This window comes from Eschrichtius robustus, chromosome 18 (assembly GCF_028021215.1).
Source record: "Eschrichtius robustus isolate mEscRob2 chromosome 18, mEscRob2.pri, whole genome shotgun sequence".
Classification (NCBI taxonomy): Eukaryota; Metazoa; Chordata; class Mammalia; order Artiodactyla; family Eschrichtiidae; genus Eschrichtius; species Eschrichtius robustus.
The window spans coordinates 50704225-50727612 of record NC_090841.1 but is presented as its reverse complement, the minus strand read 5'-3'; the positions used below and the strand labels follow the sequence as shown (position 1 = coordinate 50727612).

At 36.4% G+C, this 23388-nt stretch overlaps 1 protein-coding gene across 3 annotated transcripts in view; it reads left to right on the top strand.

Moving 5' to 3' along the window:
* The window catches only part of TBC1D4 (TBC1 domain family member 4), a 218667-nt gene that overhangs the window by 172270 nt on the left and 23009 nt on the right, over window positions 1–23388 (top strand). For all 3 annotated transcript variants that reach the window (XM_068526573.1, XM_068526572.1, XM_068526574.1), the window contains 4 exons: window positions 12530–12690; window positions 14747–14956; window positions 18142–18300; window positions 21189–21347. In XM_068526573.1, coding sequence (XP_068382674.1) covers window positions 12530–12690; window positions 14747–14956; window positions 18142–18300; window positions 21189–21347 — 689 coding nt within the window. The remainder of the gene's footprint in view (window positions 1–12529; window positions 12691–14746; window positions 14957–18141; window positions 18301–21188; window positions 21348–23388) is intronic.

Sequence of the window (23388 nt, the reverse complement as noted above, 5' to 3'; positions counted from 1 at the left end):
GTGGTACATGTGTCTTTTTGAATTATGGTTTTCTCAGGGTATATGCCAGTAGTGGGATTGCTGGGTCATATGGTAATTCTGTTTTTAGTTTTTTAAGGAACCTCCCTACTGTTTTCCATAGTGGTTGTATCAATTTACATTCCCACCAACGGTGCAGGAGGGTTCCCTTTTCTCCACACTCTTTCCAGCATTTGTTGTTTCTAGACTTTTTGATAATGGCCATTCTGACCAGTGTGAGGTGATACCTCATTGTAGTTTTGATTTGTATTTCTCTAATAATTAGTGATGTTGAGCATGTTTTCATGTGCCTCTTGGCCATCTGTATGTCTTTCTTGGTGAAATGTCTGTTTAGGTCTTCCACCCATTTTTTAACTGGATTGTTTGTTTTTTTTGATATTGCGCTCCATGAGCTGTTTGTATATTTTGGAGATTAATCCTTTGTCTGTTGTTTCATTTGCAAATATTTTCTCCCATTCTGAGGGTTGTCTTTTTGTCTGGTTTATGGTTTCCTTTGATGTGCAAAAGCTTTTAAGTTTCATTAAGTCCCATTTGTTTATCTCTGGGCATTCTATCCTGTACCATTGATCTGTATTTCTGTTTTTGCGCCAGTACCATATTGTCTTGATTACTGTAGCTTTGTGGTATAGTTTGAAGTCAGGGAGCCTGATTCCTCCAATTTCGTTTTTCTTTCTCAAGATTGCTTTGGCTATTTGGGGTCCTTTGTGTTTCCATACAAATTGTAAAATTTTTTGTTCTAATTCTGTGAAGAATGCCATTGGTAGTTTGATAGGGATTGCAATGAATCTATAGATTGCTTTGGGTACTATAGTCATTTTCATAATATTGATTCTTCCGATCCAAGAACATGGTATATTTCTCCATCTGTTTATGTCATCTTTGATTTCTTTCGTCAGTGTTTTATAGTTTTCTGAGTACAAGTCTTTCACCTCCTTAGGCAGGTTTATTCCTAGGTATTTATTCTTTTTGTTTCAGTGTTAAGTGGGAGTGTTTCCTTAATTTCTCGTTCTGATTTTTCATTGTTGGTGTATAAGAATGCCACAGATTTCTGTGCATTAATTTTGTATCCTGCAACCTTACCAAATTCATTGATTAGTTCTAGTAGTTTTCTGGTGGCATCTTTAGGATTTATTATGTATAATATCATGTTATCGGCAAACAGTGACAGTTTTACTTCTTCTTTTCCAATTTGTATTCTTTTTATTTCTTTTTCATCTCTGATTGCTGTGGCTAGGACTTCCAATACTATGTTGAATAAGAGTGGAGAGAGTGGACATCCTTGTCTTGTTCCTGATCTTAGAGGAAATGCTTTCAGGTTTTCACCATTGAGTAGGATGCTTGCTGTGTGTTTGTCATATATGGCCTTTATTATGTTGAGGGAGGTTCCCTCTGTGCCCACTTTCTGGAGAGTTTTTATCATAAATGGGTGTTGAATTTTGTCAAAAGCTTTTTCTGCATCTATTGGGATGATCATATGGTTTTTATTCCTTAATTTGTTAATGTTGTGTATCACATTGATTGATTTGCATATATTGAAGAATCCATGCATCTCTGGGGTAAATCCCACTAGATCATGGTGTACGATCCTTTTAACGTGCTGTTGGATTCTGTTTGCTAGTATCTTGTTCAGGATTTTTGCATGTATGTTCATCAGTGATATTGGTGTATAATTTTCATTTTTTGTGATATCTTTTTCTGGTTTTGGTATCAGCGTGATGGTGGCTTCGTAGAATGAATTTGGGAGTGTTTCTCCTTCTGCAATTTTTTGGAAGAGTTTGAGAAGGATCGGTGTTAGCTGTCCTCTAAATGTTTGATTGAATTTGCCTGTGAAGCCATCTGGTCATGGACTTTTGTTTGTTGGAAGATTTTAAATTACAGTTTCAATTTCATTACTTGGGATAGGTCTGTTTATATTTTCTAATTCTTCCTGGTTCAGTCTTGGAAAATTGTACCTTTCCAAGAATTTGTCCATTTCTTTGTTGTTGTCCATTTTATTGGCATAGAGTTGTTTGTGGTAGTTTCTTATAATCCTTTGTATTTCTGCAGTGTCAGTTGTGATTTCTCCTTTTTCATTTCTAATTTTATTGATTTGTGCCCTCTCCCTTTTTTTCTTGGTAAGTCTGGGTGAGGGTTTATCAATTTTGTTTATCTTCTCGAAGAACCAGCTTTTCATTTTATTGATCTTTGCTTCTGTTTTCTTCATTTCTGTTTCATTTATTTCTGCTCTGATCTTTATGATTTCTTTCCTTCTACTGACTTTGGGTTTTCTGTGTTCTTCTTACTCCAGTTGTTTTCAGTGTAGGGCTGGATTGTTTATTTGAGATTTTTCTTGTTTCTTGAGGTGAGATTTTATTGCTATAAACTTCCCTCTTAGAACTGCTTTTGCTGTGCCCCATAGGTTTTGGGTCATCGTGTTTTCATTGTCATTTGTTTGTATGTAGTTTTTAATTTCTTGTTTGATTTCTTCAGTGACCTCTTGGTTATTTAGTAGCGCACTGTTTAGCCTCCATGTATTTGTGTTTTTTACAGTTTTTTTCCTGTGATTGATTTCCAATCTCATAGCGTTGTGGTTAGAAAAGATGCTTGATACGATTTCAATTTTCTTAAATTTTCCGAGGCTTGATTTGTGACCCAATATGTGATCTATCCTGGAGAATGTTCCATGTGCACTTGAGAAGAAAGTGTATTCTGTCACTTTCGGGTGGAATGTTCTATAAATATCAGTTATAGCTATCTGGTCTATTGTGTCATGTAAAGCTTGTGTTTCTTTATTTACTTTCTGTTTGGATGATCTGTCCATTGGTGTAAGTGGGCTGTTAAAGTCCCCTGCTATTATCTTGTTACTGTTGATTTCTCCTTTCATGGTTGTTAGCATTTGCCTTATGTATTGAGGTGCTCCTGTGTTGGGTGCATAAACATTTATAATTGTTATATCTTCTTCTTGGATTGATTCCCTTGATCATTATATAGTGCCCCTCCGTATCTCTTGTAGCTGTTTTTATTTTAAAGTCTATTTTATCTGATACAAGTATTGCTACTCCAGCTTTCTTTTGATTTCCATTTGCATGGAATATCTTTTTCCATCCCTTCACTTTCAGTCTGTATGTGTCCCTAGGTCTGAAGTGGGTCTCTTGTAGCCACCATATGTATGGGTCTTGTTTTTGTATCCATTCAGCCAGTCTGTGTCTTTTGTTTGGGGCATTTAATCCATTTACATTCAAGGTTATTATCAATATGTATGTTCCTATTACCATTTTCTTAACTGTTTTGGGTTTGTTTTTTGTGGGTCTTTTCCTTCTCTTGTGCTTCCCACCTAGAGAAGTTCATTTAGCGTTTGTTGTAAAGGTGGTTTGGTGGTGCTGAATTCTTTTGGCTTTTGCTTGTCTGAAAAGCTTTTGACTTCTCCATCGAATCTGAATGAGATCCTTGCTGGGTAGAGTCATCTTGGTTGTAGGTTTTTCTCTTTCATCACTTTAAATATATCCTGCCACTCCCTTCTGGCCTGCAGAGTTTCTGCTGAAAAATCAGCTGATAACCTTATGGGGATTCCTTTGTATATTAATTTTTGTTTTTCCCTCGCTGCTTTTAATATTTTTTTCTTTTAATTTAATTTTTGTTACTTTGATTAATATGTGTCTTGGTGTGTTCTTCCTAGCGTTTATCCTGTAAGGGACTCTCTGTGCTTCCTGGACTTGGGTGACTATTTCCTTTCCCATGTTAGGGGTGTTTTTATCTATACTCTCTTCATATATTTTCTCAGACCCTTTCTTTTTCTCTTCTTCTTCTGGGACTCCTATAATTCGAATGTTGGTGTGTTTAGTGTTGTCCCAGAGGTCTCTGAGATTGTCTTCAATTTTTTTCATTATTTTTTCTTTATTCTGCTCCTCAGCAATTATTTCCACCATTTTGTCTTCCAGCTCACTTATTCGTTCTTCTGCCTCAGTTATTCTGTTATTGATTCCTTCCAGTGTATTTTTCATTTCAGTTATTGTGCTGTTCATCTCTGTTTGTTTGTTCTGTAGTTCTTCTAGATCTTTGTTAAACATTTCTTGTATTTTCTCAATCCGTGACTCCATTCTATTTCCAAGATTCTGGATCATTTTTACTATCATTACTCTGAATTCTTTTTCGGGTAGATTGCCTATTTCCTTTTCATTTATTTGGTCTTGTAGGTTTTTACCTTGCTCCTTTATCTGTGATGTATATTTTTGCCGTCTCTTTTTTTTAATTTTATTTTATTTATTTATTTATTTATGGCTGTGTTGGGTCTTCGTTTCTTTGCTAGGGCTTTCTCTCTAGCTGTGGCAAGTGGGGGCCACTCTTCATCGCGGTGCGCAGGCCTCTCACTATCGTGGCCTCTCTTGTTGCGGAGCACAGGCTCCAGACGCGCAGGCTCAGTAATTGTGGCTCACGGGTCCAGTTGCTCCGTGGCATGTGGGATCTTCCCAGACCAGGGCTCGAACCCGTGTCCCCTGCATTGGCAGGCAGATTCTCAACCACTGTGCCACCAGGGAAGCCCTTTTTTTTTTTTTTTTTTTAATGAGTGGGATTATGTTCCTGTTTTGCTGGTTGTTAGGCCTGAGGCTTCCAACACTGGAGATTTTAGGCTGTTGGGTAGAGCTGGGTCTTGGTGCTGAGATGAGGAGCTCCGTGAGAGCTCACTCTGATGAATATTCCCTGGGGTCTGAGGTTCTCTGTTAGCTCAGTGGTTTGGACTCGGAGCTCCCACTGCAGGAGCTTCCACCCACCCCTGGGCTCATGAACCAAGATCCTGCAAGCTGCCTGGGGCGGCAAAAAAAAAAAAAGAACAATAACAAAGTAAAAAATAAAATTAGACTGGGAAACTAACAGATATGTTAGGAAGAATATAAAAATAAAAATATAGATGAATCAATAACTGGAAGGTACATCAGTACCACAATAGCAAAAAAGAGGAGGAGGGAAAAGAAAAAAAGGGGGGGGGGGGAGCGGGGAGAAAGCCTTGGCTGTGGAGGGTGGGGCCTAAGCAAAGGAGAGGTTTGGGTGGTGGGCGGGGCCAATGCTCAGGACCCACAGGGCTGGAAAAGGCCCTGGCGGCTGTGGGGGGGTGGGGCTTAGGCTCAAGGAACAGAAGGGGCCCAGGCCTGCCCCCCAGCTCGGTCTCAGAGGGCAGGGGACCTCACCTGGGAACCCAGCAGGCTTCCTGGGCTCGAGTGGACAGGGCAAACGCCCTCCTCTCCTCTCCCACTTCTCCCGGGGGGCTCCTCCCACCTGCCTCTCCTAACCTCCCTGGCCTCCCTTCTAAGCCCCCAGCACCAATTCGGCCGGGGTGGGGGGCCTTGGAGGGCAGAGGACCAGCCTGGGAGCTCAGCAGTCTCCCCTGGCCCGAGTGGGTGGGGCAATCAACCTCTCCACTCCTCTCTCGGTCCTACTGGATGGCCCCTCCCGCCTGCCTCTCCTGATCTCCCCGGCCTCCCTCCTATGCCCCCAGGACCCACGCGGCCTGGATGGGGCTTTGGATTGGGGGTACCAGCTTGGCAGCTCAGCAGGCTCCCTGGCCCGAGTGGGTGAGGCGATTGCCCTCTGCTCTTTTCCCGCTCTTCCCTGAGAGTCTCTCCCGCCTACCTCTCCTCAACTCCCCAGCCTCAGGGGAGCCAATCCTGTCTGGCCTCCACTTCTTCTACCCCCTCAGTCCGCCTTCATCCTACCAGTTCACTTTGGGGTTCCTCCCGTCTCCTTGGGCATCAGAGTCCCCTCCCAGTGGCCGGCAGGTGCCCTAGTTGTGGGGAGACGCTAACTGCGTGTCTTCCCACACCAGGTATTTTCTTTTCATTTGGGTAACTCATATCTTATTAGATGCATAGAGTGGATCTCTAAATATTCATAGTTAAGTAAGGTATATGGTAGGTTAGCACATAGGCTAACAAATACTATTTAAAGAGCATGTTAATTTGAAATTTTAAATTCAGGTTAGGCATTCTTCTCCAGGACCATGATTCTGAATTATTAAAAACATGTAGATTATTGTTTATAAGCAGGCTGAGAAAAAGAAGCCAAGATCTTTTTAATATCATGGTTTATTGATTAGTAGGTTCATTTGCAGAGCACTGAGATGCTAAAGGAAAGGGAGTACACATACGTTTTGTTTTACCTTCAAATTAATTCTTAAAAATTTAATGTTATTTCATTGTGTAGTAGCTAAAATATAATTGTGTATGATGAGATGGTATATTTATATAACATCCATTTATCAAATATAATATATCCTTTTATAAACAAGCATCTTTGTTCCTCCTTATTATTGCTTCTCAGCTTTTAAGCCTATATTTTAAAAATATTTATATTGAAATTCATTGGTCAAATGATAGCCATTACTTCTGCTTATAAAACTTTTCAATGAGAAAATAGATTTTTGCTGGTAAGTACTTTGTGGTAGTTTTGGTTCTATAGTTCTCTCATATTCACTGAGAAAAATAGTGTAATCACTCATTATGGTACATTATTGAAATTATCTGTGCTTTATTCATGTCTTATGGGAATGCCTTTTTATTCTAAATCCTGGTTTGGGACATCTCTCTTTCTCTATGCTAATGCTGTTCCTTGTTTTCCTGTTGTACTAGACGGGACACTGCTTTAGAGTCAAGGTGATTAGAGGCCTAAATATTTTTGTTTAAAACTTTATTAATTCTTCCAACTGATTATCACCATTAATTTAAAAATCAGTTTTGGCTGTCTTCTGAATGCATGCCATCCTCCCAGTGCTGTGAAGGGTATATAGTAGGGGAAATGTGATGCCTGGTGTAATCAAAGACCATGAATGATCATATAAAAGGTTGATTGCAAATAGAAATCCTGTTTCTAGTCTATTCCATGTTGACGTTCTTTAGGACTGTGCTGTGGCCTTCAATCAAAAACTAATTAAAATTTTGAACTAATGGAAGTTAATTTGCTAGTTTGGAGGTGCATGTGTACATTAGAGGAGTTTATTTCAAATCCCAAGAAGATGCAGAAATCAGAACCTTAAAAGAAACATCCTCATAAAATCGAATCTGGTTTTCACTGAAGAGAATTATTAGTTTATTTCTGTTCATCGTAATTCCTGACGCATTGGTTACTTTGAGACACTGCTGAGGCCTTCCAGACCTCCCACTGGGCTGGACACAGGAAAACACCTACTTCCTCATTATGGAAGTCTGACCACATCTGTGATGACATTTCTTCCTCTTGACCCATATGCTTTTTGTGGTAAATATCCAGAATCACTGCTGAGCAACTTAACTGAAAATGATTATTCTTTACTTTGTTCTCGTTTCTATGCTTTGATCATATCACAAACCCAATGGAAAACAGACATCCCCATCTTCCTGTTTGGGGCCACTGACATTTAGATTTCTTTCTAGTGGGAGTAAAATCCAGTATCAAAGATTGGACTAGAATGAGATATTCAAAGGAAAAAAATTATCTTGGCCACATTGATAAGATAAAAAGTGACTTTTTTGAGACTTGTAATTGACTTACATTTTTTTAATGATTGGGTGTAAGACCATTTCAATAATAATTTCTTATCTACATTTTAAAGCCCAACAGAAATGTTAGGCTTTACTGTGTGTCTTTCTAAGTTCTACTACAAACATAGAGTTAGGTCTGTGTATTACCTTAGGAGTCATCTGGCCCATAATTTCCTGATTTTAGACTTATGGTTAGACTGAGCCCCAAGGAGGTTTAATATCTTGCTTGATGTCATTTTTATAACCTTAGGTTATAAGGATGTGAGTAAGCAAATGAGCTACCCAGAGATATTTTATTTTATTTTATTTTATTTTATTTTTTTTTATGGCAAACATAAGTTTATTGCAATTAAAAATAAATGATAGGTATGACTTGCAGTACATGCACACTAAATATTTCAGCGGGAGGGCTAGGAATTCAGGTTTTCATACAGCATGAGGTAAGTTAACCTAACAATTTGATTCTTTGCAAAGTGTTTGAAAGGGAACAAATCTTTCTTTTTTTTTTTTTATTTATTTTTTAATTTTTTTTTATTTTTTAAACATCTTTATTGAAGTATAATTGCCTTACAATGGTGTGTTAGCTTCTGCTTTATAACAAAGTGAATCAGTTATACATATACAATATGTTCCCATTTCTCTTCCCTCTTGCATCTCCCTCCCTCCCACCCTCCCCATCCCACCCCTCTAGGTGGTCACAAAGCACCGAGCACCCAGAGATATTTTAAATTCCAATGCAAAAAACTTAAATTGTTTTTCATTCAGTGTAGAGTTTAGGAAATAAAATTCTTTCTTCTTGTTCTTTTTTTGTTTTACCCATTGATTAATCTATCTCTTTTGACTCAGCTCAGATGCTATATATTAGTTTCCACTAGAATAGCTCATTCTCAGTTTTATTTAATTAGTAAAGATTTTCCATAGGATGACAGATTCGTACCCAGCTGAAGCCAGGGCTTAGATAAACTATTAGTCCACCTAAAGCAATTATGAGTTAAATTGTACTATGGGTCCTGTGGAAGAAACTCAAGTTTCAACACTGCGCTGTTCCATGTAACCTTTCTTCAGGTATTTACAGAGAGAAAGACTTTTCAGATTTCTGTTAAATGGTTGCTATGCCATTAATCAAGTTTTGTTTCCATCTTGAGTGTAATGCATTGTGATTTAGATATAGATTCAATCAGCTTGTAGACATTTATTTGGACTTCATGATACTGGTAGTTTTAGATGGGTGCTAATAAGGGGGTTGGGAGATGGGGGCTTTTGCCCCACAGAACAATGCCTTGTAAAAGTGGTCCTGGCCTAAGAGTTTATTTACCTTTGTGAAAAGTGTGTGTGTTGCCCTGGTGGGAAATAAAACATGACTGCATCCTTCTTAAAGTTGAGTCCCTGTGCGTGGTCACTAAAACACCTTCATTCTGTGCCATGTCCAGTGTTATTGTTATTGGAATTAATTTTTATTAAAGCAGGCAAGTAAGTATGCATTAAAAATTCTGTGTTAATATAAGAAGTGTAATGTCAGTGTAATAGCTGAAGGCTATAACTGCTTGGTCAAGGATATATTAAAAAGTTATCTTGAAGCTCTGTGGGTAGGTTCATATCATATCTGTAGCTTTTGATAGATGCTGTGTCCAGAAGGACTTGGAAGTGCCTCCCAGCTTACACCGTGATACACATAGTAGAGGATTTCCTCTATCCTGCCCTTATAAAGCTCTCATTTCTGTTCATGGATTGTGGTTCTTGATTAATTGGTGACTGGTAATAGAAAGTATATATAGACTATACCAATACAAAATTAGATGGACATTCTCTATGTTGTATTTCCTTCCTAGTTATTAATTTTTAATTTAACAAATTTTCATAGAGGTAATGCTGGCACAGAATACTTTTCCTGGATATGTCTCTTGGGAAACAGTTTTATAATGCATGTATTGATATTCCAAAATACAAAAGAAGGAGGGAAAAGATTATTTGAAAAAATAAGGTAATGGTTCTTATTTGCTTCATCATCTAAAAAATGTAAAGATAATTAATTTACCAATGTATGTTGGTATATATATTAATGTGTTTTTGATTTGATCTTCCTATTTAAAAATAAAAAAGTGTTTACATTTTGGAATGCAATGATTTCAAAAGCAAAGAAAACGAAGTGAGACATTTACATAAATGAACATGTAATGTAATAATACTCTGAAGTTATTTCTCTGCTAAAATACATGACATTCTTCCATTTAGAAATGGAAAGAGAACTTATATGCACTGACTGTTGAAACCCTTATCTGGACCCTGACTTTAGAATACATATTTCTCTTACTAGATGAAGCAGGGCAGCTTTTGCCTTATCTTGGCCACCAAACTGCTTTTTCAGGATGTCGTTTTCTGGTACATGATAAAGGGTCAATGGTCTGTTATGTAAGTACTTCCTTTTAGTGTAGCATTATCTTATATTTTGACAGCTAATTTTTGGCTTGTTACTGGCTATTAAATTCCAGACATATGAAGAAAATGCGTCATTTGGCAATTTATTTAGATTACAGGATATAAAGTTTTAGATGTTGTGAAATTTTCAAATCTGTAATATTGGGCTAATGTAAGGGTACACCATGCACCAATTTTATAGCCTATTTCCCCCCAAACTGTATATTTTACAGGCAATAATGAAAATGATATGGGTTCTTCTCAATTTTACTTTTAGTACTACCCAAATTCTTGATATGTCATTAACACTGAATTGGAAAAGATGTTTTAATTCCAGCATTAAAATATAAAAGTTTCAGAACCCTTAGGTTTGGTTTATTCTATTTTTGTTGTTAGAGGTCTTAAAAAGTCAAGAGAAACTACTATTTATTGAACACTTATCCTGTGAGGCATTGAAATAGTTGCTTCTACATAAGTATTTCACTTAGCTTCCTAGGCTTAAATTATAAATTAGATACCCTTATATAGCTGTTTCACTATCTGGAAAAAAGATGCCTTATGTTGTTTATTACCAGTATTGTCATTGTCAATACCTACCAGTGCCGTCGACACCTCAGTCTGTGCTTTTGGGAAACAGAGCTGTTAGAACTTTTTGCCAGAAAAACGTAAAAAGCTGTGACTACCAACAAAGGGTTTTAAGAAGGTAGATCTTTTATTTATTCCTGACATGTTAGCCTAGCCAATATTTTTTGTCCATTTTACTTAACCTTCTGAGTTAATGTTTTTAATGGTTTTACAATATTAATTTATTCCATGGATATTTGTTGAGTGCTTACTATTAATAGCCAGTTACTACACTAGGAGCTAGAAATACATCCTTGAGTTGGGCATTTAGCACATAACTGCCAGTGAAATAGTGTTACACAAACGAAGATACAGGGTAGGCTAAGCTTGTTTCTTAGGATATAACTATTGCATATAGAACATTTGAATCGTAGTTCCCAAAAGCGAAATACTTGAATTAATGCTTTCCAAAGGGGAAGTGAAGGTGGATATATTCATTCAGTATGGCAGAGCTGTGAACTGTGGACACATATTAGGGTTATAACTTTATCCAGGGTACATAACAAAGTGGGTTTTACTGTTTTGGGATGTGTGTATCAGCTACTTTCTGAAGTATCATGATCCAGCATGTCATTTGCTGTCTGTGTAGCAGCTCAAAGGTATGTCTCTTTCTTAAACTTAATTTAGCTAATCTAGAAGCAGTAGTTCCAGAAAGATAGATCAAGATTAGAAATAACTGAATTACCTGGTAACTGTGAGTATGGATACACAAAGTAAATACAAAGATGACAGGTAAGGGCTGAATTGCTCTTCTGACTTTTGATTTTCTTCGCCTTAGTGAGTTCCTCTGAGTATGTACGTGGGGTTGTGGCTTTTTTCGCTGAGTTTCCTTTCTGCCCTAACTACTAACACTTCTTGGCTCCATCAGAAGTTTGCGCACCTTCACTTGTTGGTATCACCACGTGTAAATATTGTTATCTTCATCATTCTCTCAGGAAAGCTCAGAGACTTTAAAACTTAAAAGAGCAAAATATTCCCACCACGAGCAGCAACAGTTATTGCATGGTATTTTGGCTGCTAATGTAATTGGTCTCAAAAGTTAAGTTTGAGTCATTATGACCTTCTTTAAAAATAATGACCTTTTCTTGCAGATAGCCCCAGCAGAATTTAGAGTGCTCTTTCCTAGAAAATGAAATTCTTAGAGCAGACCAGCATTTCTGTATGTTTGTTTCACAAAGCACCCATGTAGAAAGATGTGACATACCCAGCTGCCTACCTCACCACCCCAAAAAGTTAAGGAAGTTGATTCTGGGGTCAAATAATTTAAGTTAGTTAGGGAATTTCTGTATACTTATATCCCTCTGGAGAAGCACAGTGCATGCTAGCATATTATAGTCTCTAAGAAGTCCTGCTCTAAAGAAATCTGCTTAATGTTTTAAAATGTAACCTATCCGATCTCATTTGGCCGCACTTTTTTCTTTACTATATCGCCTAACAATAATCCCAAGGTTGACTCTTCTGCCTTTGTTCTGGTTACTTTCTATCACGATCCAGCTGTTAGTAGCTAACACTCTGGAGACAGATTTAACAGTTACAGGCAACTAGAAGCTGTCTTGTCAGCCATCCTATAAGAGCTATAAGAAAAGCCCTTTAAGAGCCTTTTATGAAATATTGACGTTGTTTAGAATAACTACTAATTTTCGTTTTTAGCTGATTTTAGGAAAGCATGAGTTCATTAGTCAAGCAACCTTTGCTCCTCTGTATAAGTACTTCCTTTGCTCAGGCTAGAACCTGAAATGGTTGGCTACTATGGAATGAGTAGAAACAGGTGAGCTTCTGATGACTGGGCTGTGGCCTGGACTGCATCTGACCCAGGATGTGGTGGCCTGGGTGACCGGTGTGCCTGGTGACGCATCGCTCCATGTTGCCTGTGGCTTGTGCTTGCCCGTGGTAGAACTTGTGACTGGCTTGTGCTGCCATTTTGTTGTGAAGGATCATGTTACGCAGTTCCCCTTACAAGTTATATATTTATGTGCTTTCTACAGTGATGGAGAGGGGAGAAAAAGGACCTCGTCGACCTGCAGCAATGAGTCCCTAAACGTTGGAGGAACCCCTGTCACTCCTCGCCGAATTTCCTGGCGGCAGCGCATTTTCCTTAGGGTTGCCTCTCCCATGAACAAATCTCCCTCGGCCATGCAGCAGCAGGGTTCGTGTGATACTTACTACAGTTACCCCTTACCAGCGTCGTAAATTAGGGAATGGAATGTGGTGCTTTGTGTACAAAGAGATTTAAGTGATTACAGTAGGGAAACAACTTCCCTTTTTATATCCGATATAGTGGTTAACGTGTCAGATATCATTAGAACCTATTAGACATTCAGCAAATCATGTTGAATGAATGGATGAATGAATGAATTTTCAAAACGTGTTTTGGGGCCTGCTTCATAATGCATAGGGCACTAGCATAGTGATGGAAAAGAAGTCATAGATTTTTTTATTATTAGAAAAGCAACATTCTTTTACAAGAGTCACACGTAAAACAAAGTAACATAGAAATATTTAACAATAGAAAAGTGGATGCAGATACACCAGGCAAACATCAATCAAAAGAGAGCCCTGGCAGCTCTCTTTGCATATCAGACCTATAAGAAATTAAAGCAAAATGCCCAAAGGCGCAAAGTAAATGTAACAATAAACAAAAAGATTTAACAATGGTGAGAACACTCATAATTATATAGCTTGGAGAGCTAGAAAATAACACTAAACAAAATTTGCGGGAGAAATAAATAAATAACTCTCATGGGAGATTTTAACATATTCCTCTCTGAAAATTAAATATAGAGAAATTAAACGTAGATAATATTTGAGAAACACAATTAAACAAGCTTGATCTGATATTTGTATAGAACCTCGCCACCTATAGAGAAAGTTCATTCATTTTCAGCACACATGGAACAGTTGTAAAAAATATTTATGTACTTGGCTATGAAGATTTTTAAATGAATTCCAGATAATCATGATTATTTATACTATATTCTCTGATCACCCTGCAAAAAGGAGGAAGGAAGGAAGGAAAGGAGGGAGGGAGGGAGGAAGGGAGAAAGAATTAGAGGACAACTAAAAAATTTCATGTGTTTGGAGGCTGAAAACTGTATTCCTAGAAACTAGAAGGAAGAAAATATGATCAGAGCCCTACAAATCAAAATTGAGTGGTATGTAAAGGGCAGTTCTAAAACCAAGAAAGCCAAAATTCAAATGTACTAAGTATTCAATCCATACAGTAAGATTTTTTTTTAAAAATTATTTATTAAGGAAGTAAATAATAAGGCTAAGGGCCGAGGTCAATTAATAAAGAAAAAAAAAAAAACAAGGAAGAAACATTTCTAGAGATAAAAGTAACTCTGTCTGGGGTGGTCAAAGAAAGCTTTACAAAAAAGTTACGTATTTATTTAAACTCATTGCTGGGAGAAGCATCTTTCAGAAAAAGGGACGAGAAAAGCTCTAGAGTCATTGCAGAGAACTTTGTGGGTCAGGGAGTCATGAGAAATTCAGCATCATGACAGCAGAGGATGGCAGATAGAGACAAGAAGTTGGAAAGGTTACTTGAGGTCAAAGTCTGAAGCGGTCTATGTGCTATTCCCAGGAGTTTGGACTTTGTTCTATGGAATATATGCATCCACTGAAATGTTTTAAGACACAAAATCATGATTGTTAATAGGAAATAATTGGCAACAGTGAAAAAGATGGTCTAGAATGGAGGGCGAGAATGAGCTCCGGAAATTGGGTTATAGTGTTGCAGGAATGAGCATTGCTGAGCTGAGCCATGACCAGAGTCGCTCAGCTGCTTTACTCTTGACAGATCTTGATGGTAGGTGTAGACCTTAGGAGGTCACTAATGCTTACGGACGTAATCTTTTTGTTTTGCACAGAGAATATACACAGAAAAATTGCAGAAGTGTTGAACTCTGGGGAAAGGCCAGGTCATTTTAGAGCACCTATCTTATAGGTCATTTTGTGTGGAAAGAAGAAGTGGTGAAATTACATATACTTTCATTTCACTAGGAGAGGGAAATCTGGAAGGGGAATTCAGTCTAGCGAATTTACTTAAATCATTAGTTCCAGAAACTGACAGTTACTGGGAGAGCAGCTTTGTGAACAACTTTACAAGTGGAATATAGGAGGAGAGAGCGTCAAGTCCAGAGAGAACTTCTGTAGTCTGGGTTACGACTTAGGAATGCCTCTCACTGTTTTCTTCTCTGCAGACGGACTGGACACGAGTGAGCTGCTGCCACTGTCCCCTCTTGCTCCACCCATGGAGGAGGAACCGCTGGTTATATTCGTGTCTGGTGACGATGACCCAGAAAAGGTTGAAGAAAGAAAAAAGTCGGAGGAACTGAGGAGTTTGTGGAGAAAAGCTATACACCAACAAATCCTGTTGCTTCGAATGGAAAAAGAAAACCAGAAACTTGAAGGTTAGCCATTCAAACAGGGCTAAAGGACATGATATGATACTGTAATCTAAAGGTGTAGTTTGTTAATACTATTCCCCCCCACTCCACACACACACTCAAACTCATTCTCGGGCTGTATACACACTTTTACCAGAATATCTACTGATTAAAATTGTTTATTTCTATTTCATGAGGTGGTTATGACATGGGAAGCTGACCAGCTTAAGAAATTTGCATTTTTGTTTAGCAGATTTAAAACATCAGACATCCTTTGAGTATATTTTGGTGATAGAATAATAGAAGGTAATAGAATGTATATAATGAAGTCAATGTGTTTAATATGACTGAAAGTTTAATATCATCATGTATTACTTTAAAAAAAACCTTAATTATGAAAAAGCAAATTCTCTTCTTTTCGAATATGATTTTCAAATTTCAGGCTAATTGTATTCATAATATGATAAATATGCCTATTTCAAATAAATTATATTGTATCCATTCCAACTAATTACCTATTATCAAATCAAAGTTTCTATGTTTTGTTACTGTTTTTTAAATTTTCTATTTAAAAAATCATATTGAAATCATTAAATTTATAAATGGATAATTTATAACAGCTATTGTGCTATTTGTAGTGCTTTATTGCTAAGTTTATGCATACCAAATGCTTTAGAATGTGTTTTCCAGACTTTAAAATAATAATGTTATTTATGCCAGTGCTGATAGAATCATAGACAGGGAGATGTGCAGATGGTACCAAAATCTGAAAAATTTATTAATGCCATTATCTTGGGCAAATCACTTAATGTAAAAGGGCCTTGTTTTTCACATTTATGAAATGAAAGGTTTAGCTTAAGTGGGCCTTTGACTTTTAAGATTATTGGAAAATGTATAATCTAGATTTTTCTCTGACTTGCTTTTATTATGCTGTCTTCCAAAAAAAGCCTTTTTTTAGTACAGGCAGATATTCACATTTCTGTGTTCATCATCTGCCTTAAGATTCCTTTTACTATACCTATTGCTCAATTAAGTTTTTAATATTTTTTTAGTTTGCTAGGGCACAGCTGTATTCTTATATATATTATTGCTATGTTCTTAGCAGAATGAAAAGTACATACGATTTTTAAACATCCTTAGGAAATAAATCTTCTTTTCTTTCAAGTTAAAAATGCAATTAATTGTTATTAACATAGCTTTTAAAAGTTTGATGTGATAAATGGTATGCCTACTCAAGCTTCCATAGATTTTGAAAAGAATTGAATTTATGTTTTTTGTAGTTGATTATAGCTTGAACTAATGCATAAACAGAAAAAGAGGTTGAAAAAAGATGGTTATGATTTCCTTAAAACATTTAAAGCATGAAATTGTATTTCATTAACAGTTGGGAATATGTACAGTAGAATATTATATTAAATATTAATGGATAATTTTAGAATCATAGACTATTTGAACTGGAGATTAGAGATTATTTAGCTCCATTCTTCATTCTGCAGCTGAGTTAGTGACTGGCTTGGGGAGGCTAAGGAAATTAACCTAAGGTCAAACAGTGGTGTACTGGCAGAGCAAGTATTAAAACTCCAGTTTATTTATCACGGTTCTTGGGCTTTTTCCCAGTATGCCATACTATTTCTCAACTATATGTGTTAATATAAGGAAATGGATAATACAAATGACTCTGTGTATTCTGTGTATTATATACGACTACATAAATTGACAGAATAAGAGAGGAGGTGACATTTAGAATATATGATCAGAAATGTTTGTTGATTCTATATTTACTTCTGTACTTAAATAACAAAGACAAAAAATAGCTTAACCTGTTAAAAATTTATCTAATGGATAAGCATTTCTTCATGGTTCTTTGCTCTTGCCTAGTTAACCAGGGCAAATATTAACTGCTCTCACTCAGCACTTTATCCTCTGGGCCTGTGACTGGCACATAGCAGATGATTATTATTATTTTAAATGAATAATGATCTAGAGAAGGTTGGAGAAAAAAAAAATCTGAGGAAATATTATTCTTTGTGCATTGTGAAAAACATCATTAATAAAGTTATATTTAGGATTATATTTAGAATGATATTTGTTATTAACTTTTAAAAAATTATTTGATGATCATAGGGAAATATAAAGCAAATATCGAGAAGCAAAGCTAGACTGTTAGAAAGCCATCTAGTGGTATCTAGGAGGAATTTTTTGTAGTGCGATTTATCTTTTGATTATATCTGGACTTTTAAGTAGAAATTTTTACTGGCCTGTTGGAATAGCAGTCTATTGTAAGATATTTTAATTCTTTTGAAATGGCTTCAAACACTAAGTAAAGAGTAATACTCATTCTGCTATTGTTTTTGTGCTGTCGAGGACTTTGGATGCATGACAAAGATTTGTGTTGCAGCAGGTAAGGTGGTTGAGCCCTGGAGCTTGAGTGGATACAGATTACTCTGAGAGGCTCCTGTTGAATGTGGTCCTAATGAAAGAGAAGAAATACACTCACATGTTTTTTTCTCCCTTCTCCTCTTTTGGAATCGATTCTTCAAGATAAAGACCAAGTACAGATAGTGGTTTGTTTTATAAGCATTTCTTTTAATGAACTCTGGGCTTAGATTTTAGACCATCAAATGAGAGAAAACTCTGTATTATTTTGAAAAATGAAAGTAGTGTTAGCTTCAGAAAAATGAATTTTCCTCTTAAAGGTTATTAAAAATGGACACAGGAATATATAACCTACCATTGTTAAGGGCAGTATTGGTAACTCTGGAAATAGTTATAAAAATGTATCAGGTTATCATGGGCAAATATTTCTCAAATCAAGGTTAGCATGAGGCATTGTTTTCTCATATATCATATATAAAATATTAACATTTTAATGGTGTTTAAAATGATGCAAGCTGTCACTTCTGTGGTTATGTATTACATTTGTCAAAAAATTGATATTTCAAACATGGTTTGTTTTTTATGCTTAGAAGACTTATCATCTGTAACATACCGAGTAAAACCTCCGTAGAAAGTTATTCCTTGTTTTTGTTTTCTTTTTTACATGAAATGACTCAAAATTTAAGAAACCTTTCATGTATCCTCAGTTGTTTTTTTTTTAAGTTTTCTTTTTGAGAAAATGTTATTTGGTATGGTTTTACAAATGCAATGAAACATTACAAATACTGTGTTTTAAAAGCATATAGGTCTTATGTAAATTCTGTCTTTCTTAGCAAGCAGAGATGAACTCCAGTCCAGAAAAGTTAAATTGGATTATGAAGAAGTTGGTATATGTCAGAAGGAGGTCTTAATAACCTGGGATAAGAAGTTGTTAAACTGCAGAACTAAAATCAGATGCGACATGGAAGATATTCATACTTCTCTTAAAGAAGGTATCCTGGATCATCTCAATCATTCTTTTTTGAAAAGCTTCAGAGATTTTTTTGATTCGTGCAGCCTAGGCATAATTTTCTCTTCGTGCTTTGCCTATAAAAAAAGGAGAGGACTTTGTTTCTGCCTGTAGTTGGTGACTGTATTGGTAAGCACATGGTACTAATGGAGATATTCTGTCCCTGAGGAGACAGCAGGCACCTTTTCTACACAGTTTCCTGCCTCTTCACCAGCTGTTTCAACTCAGTGTTGTTGTTTGCCAAGGAAAGATCACATGCATTAGTACAAATCTTTGATCATATCCGTAAAAATATCTCAGGCTTTTAAACTTGACTCATTTCTGTCATTTGCTCAGAAGTGTTTATTTATAAATATATGTGTATATTCATGTACATGTATGTGTTTGTACAGATATATATTATTAGCAATCAGTTTTCCTACCATCCATTCTTCTATTTATTTTAGAAAAACGCTTTTATTTAGCCTTATATTGCATTTCTGCTCTGTCATATAAAATGACTGATATTTAAACATCTTAAATCTAAAATTAAAACTAATATGTGAATTGCTTAGATGCAATTTCTGTGACTCAGATGAACTGTATTAAAATGAGAATCTCTATGACCTGCATAAATAAAGATCCCAAAGTACCCAAAATAACCTGATCATGAATCTTGTTTTAAAAGACTATGGTAATGTGAAACTGTTGCCCAATTAAGTTTAAATTAAAATTAATTTTGTAAGGTGCTACACTTACAGACCTGATACATGTTCTTTTTTCCTTGAAGATGTGGAAATCCCAGAGATTTTCGCTGGCTGCATTACTTGGGAGACAAAATAGTGGCTAATAGAATGTGTGTGAGATGTACTCCCAGCCTGGAGAATCGTATTATCTCTCAGCGCTCAGTTCAAATACCATTTCCTCAGAGTGCCCCCCTCCCCCAGTAAATTAGTTTTGTTTTATTATTCGTTCTCATGATTCTTTCCCTTTAATTGTGCTTATCATAATTTGTAACTTTGTATCTATGTGTATATCTGTTTCATGTTTTCTCACTCCACCCTCCATATTCCTAGCACCTAAGAGAGCATCTTGCATAAGTTATTTATTGAGTGAATGAATGAGACTAATTTTCCTGAGAATGGATTTATTCATCTCTCAGTGATGAGGTATCCTCAGTGCCATGCTCTATGCTCTGCTATATGTTAGATGCTCAATAAATATTTAATTAAAGTGAATTACTTTTTTTGTAGAATTGTTACTGGATGGGTAACAAGACAGCCCTCTCCTGTTATCAGTGATTCATTTAATGGGCTAATGAAAGTTATCCTCTAAAAATGACTTTTTGCATGAGCTCATTCATTCATTCAACAAATGTATAAGTAGCGAGGTATATTCTTGGATTTCATCATAAGGAGATGAAAGTATGCTAACTATTTTCAGGGAGCTCACCATCTAAGTGAGGAAACTAGACAAATATACAGTATAGTGCTAACTGTAATCCAATATGGTAATGGTACAGTCTGAGTCACATAGCATATGAAAAGGGACTTCTTACTCCTAGAGATGTTAGGGAGAGTTTCCGCAGAAGAATGGCATTCAGGCTCATCCCTAAAAGACAAATAGAGATACACTAGGCAATCAACTGGAGGAGCTTGGAATTTCATAAAGGCAACAGTAGGAACAAGAAACTGGAAGTGTGAAAATAACCATAAGCTTCTTATGGTCCTACACTGAGTATAGCTAGATACTTAGTATATACACTTAGTGTGGCAGGGAATGGGAGGTGATAGAACTAAAAAATGGTAGTTTGGAGGTATACCCTGTAGAGGGCCTTATAATTCATGTTCGTGAGCCTGAGTTATACCTTTTGGACAGTAATACTTTCAGCTTCTGCAAACTGTGACATTGCATCCCAAAGAGATTAGTGCCATTAAACCTTTCTCTACCCAGCTGGAGCTCAGGAACCTATTCCATATCTAGTCTTTTTGGACTGAAAACAGTGAAATAAAGTTGCCTGCACTGTACAGAATTGAATTCTGTCCCTCCCAGTGCTGTACTTCATGTCCCTTGGCATTAAAAAAAACATACTTTTAGCGTACTTCGAATTGCTTGTTTTGGTTTTCAAGCAGACTGGAGTTAGTGTTTCATTATACGTGAATATAGCAATTATGCTAGCTCTTTTCTTCTCAAAGGCTGAATGATGTTCTGGAGCACTGCCTTCATATTGTACTTACCATTTTTATTATTTCATTTTCCTGTGGACCATATAAGAATGCTATTTAATTCCCTTTTACAAAGTTACTTTTTAATGACAGCTATTTAGAAATCAGAGTATGAACATTAGCATTTATTACCAGCTTCAAACCAAATAAAAGGTGAAAATAGGCAGTAATACATTTCAGTATTTCAGAATTTGGCCTCTGAAACTAGAGTTCTAAATTGCACTAGCTGTGAGAGCTTGGGCAAGTTACTTAGCTTCTTTCTGCCTCAGCTTCGCCACCTGTAAAGTGTAGATAATAGTAATTACCTGCCTCATTAGGTTGTTTTCTGAGCACCTGTGAATAAATTAGGTGCAGTTTCTGTAATTACAATGCTCAGAAACTAACTGTCCTCAATAAATGTTGTATTAGGTTCTCAATCAGTGGTGGCAGCTGTTCTTGTTAATATTGCCATTATTATCCTTGTTATTTGAGGGTTTTCTTTTGCAAGACACCAGCTACAGGATTAAACTTTTCAAAATATGCTTCTGTCACTACATCGTACTGTGTGATTATAGGGTGGAAGGCAGGACAGTAGAGCTGCCTGTTTTCAAGCATTACATAGTTAATCAACTGTGATTTAGCACCTTCATTCCAGTGTTCTAGACCTTGCTTTCTTATCTCTTTGTAGGTGTTCCCAAAAGTCGACGAGGAGAAATCTGGCAGTTCCTAGCTTTGCAGTATCGTCTAAGACACAGATTGCCTAATAAACAACAACCTCCTGACACATCCTATAAAGAGCTTTTAAAGCAGCTCACGGCTCAGCAGCATGCCATTCTCGTGGATTTAGGTATGTTTGCCATATTGATTATAATTTACAAAAGTACATAATAGGTCCTTTTGTTGAGTTTTTGGGGGTTTTCTATTTGTTTTTGGTTTTGATAAAGACAATCTATTGGTCTGCAGAGTTGCTGACTTTGTCTTTTCCTGAGGGCAAGTTGGCCTTATGTCTGGTTGAAGATACCCTAAACGCCTGAATATAAAGTGAAGTTTTCATCCTCAGACTTGCCCTCTGAAAAATCTTGTATTTGAATCATTGTAAAGGTCATATTATTGGGTGCTCTCAGTTCCTGTTTTTCGAACAACTGACTTTTGTTTGGGATAGATAATTATTAGCTTGGTCAACACTGGTCTTGAAATAGGTTAGAATAGGTTTAAAGGGGCACCAGAAATTTTAACAAAGGTCTACTTAGTATTCCTGGACGTATTGCTGAAAACAAGCTTTTGAGTAAGCCTTTAAGAATCAATACAACATGCGGTTATGTTGTGGAAATCATGAATACATCCTTATAGGATGAAAGAAAACTTAGCTGTCCTAATGTTATGTGCATTTCCAGCGGCAGCATGATAAAGTCATCCTTTAAAAGCTGAATTTCAAATAACTTATGGAAAGTAAAAATGGTGTGATTTAAAAAGGTATATTGTCTCTCATTTTTCTCTAAATTAATATATTTTATTATTTTAAAATATCTAACTTATTGGATTAAATATTGTACATTGACATTTGGATTGTTTCATCTCTCTTCCTAAAGGTTGATATATTTAAGGTGGCCAGATACGTTATTTGAGCCCATTTGGGAAAACAAGGGATTACTCTTTATTCGGGGTCATCTTATTTTAGGATATATAAAAATCACAGGCCAAAACGGACCTCTGCTCCTTTTGGATGACAAACAGCTTTTGTTGGGAAAAGGCCAACTCAGTTAATATTTTTTGAGCCCAATAGAATTGAAATGGAGAATTTTACAGAGAAACTGAAAACTTCAGTTTTTGTCCCGATTCTATCACTGAACAGTAGTTTTAGGCAAATTATTTTGCTTCTGAGTTTCAATCCTGTCTGTTAAATGAGGACAGTGAACTAGGCAATCCCTATGGACCTCTGCAGATCTGTGGTTCTGTGACCGGAAATTGATAATGAGACTAGAAATTGAGATGTCGTATTTAGAGCTAGTCAAGATATCCTTAAAGAGAAGATGATGAGATCACATTACAGGGAAAAGGCTGGTCGGAAAAAAATGGAGCTAGAATTAATGTCATGGATGGACGGTATATTTATAGTTTTCTGTAGCAAGCATTTTAAGTGAGAAAGTAAAATGATAATTTTAAAAATTGCTTATTTGACTTTGCTTGTAGCCATCTGTGTTTCCTCAGTGTGTTCTTGTTATTTTCTCATATCTTCCCCTTATTTGCTCTGCAGAATTAATCTTATCAGTTCCTAGGTGAAAAATCACTTTTAAGCATATCTGGTGGAAAACATTTAAAAATCTGGCCTTCTTACAAGTTCTAACTGACATGAGTAATCATTTCACAAGGAAGTTAATGTCCCCTTCATTTTCATGGCACAAGGAAAGTCCCGAAGCACTGTATACAGCTTTGGTGGTGAAGAAGGGTTTGTTTCAGCGTTCAGTACCAACTTTTTTAGAAAATCCGGGACTAACTTGCTTGCTGAAGTGTCTCTATGGTAATTTTGTACACAGAGGTGGATTTTAGAGGGGAATTTATTTAAAATCATCTTGACCCTTCACTATCCTTGACCTTTTTGGATACACTGAAAAAAGAAAAGAGGTCTACATGGCTCATGGAAGTAGTTTAAGAAACAGAAAGCCAAAAATATTTGAAAAAAGAAGTCTTTCCTGAATGATAGACTGAATGTAAAACAAAACCCTAGAAAGTCCCTCTAGTGTCATAATACAAGAAAAGCAGGAAGGACTCTGTTATGGACCACTAAGATTTCTTTCTAAATCATATGATACCTCCTGTAGAAAGAATTCTGATTTCAGTTAGCAGGTAGTTTTTATGTGAACTTAGAATTAGCCTTGATTTATAGTCAG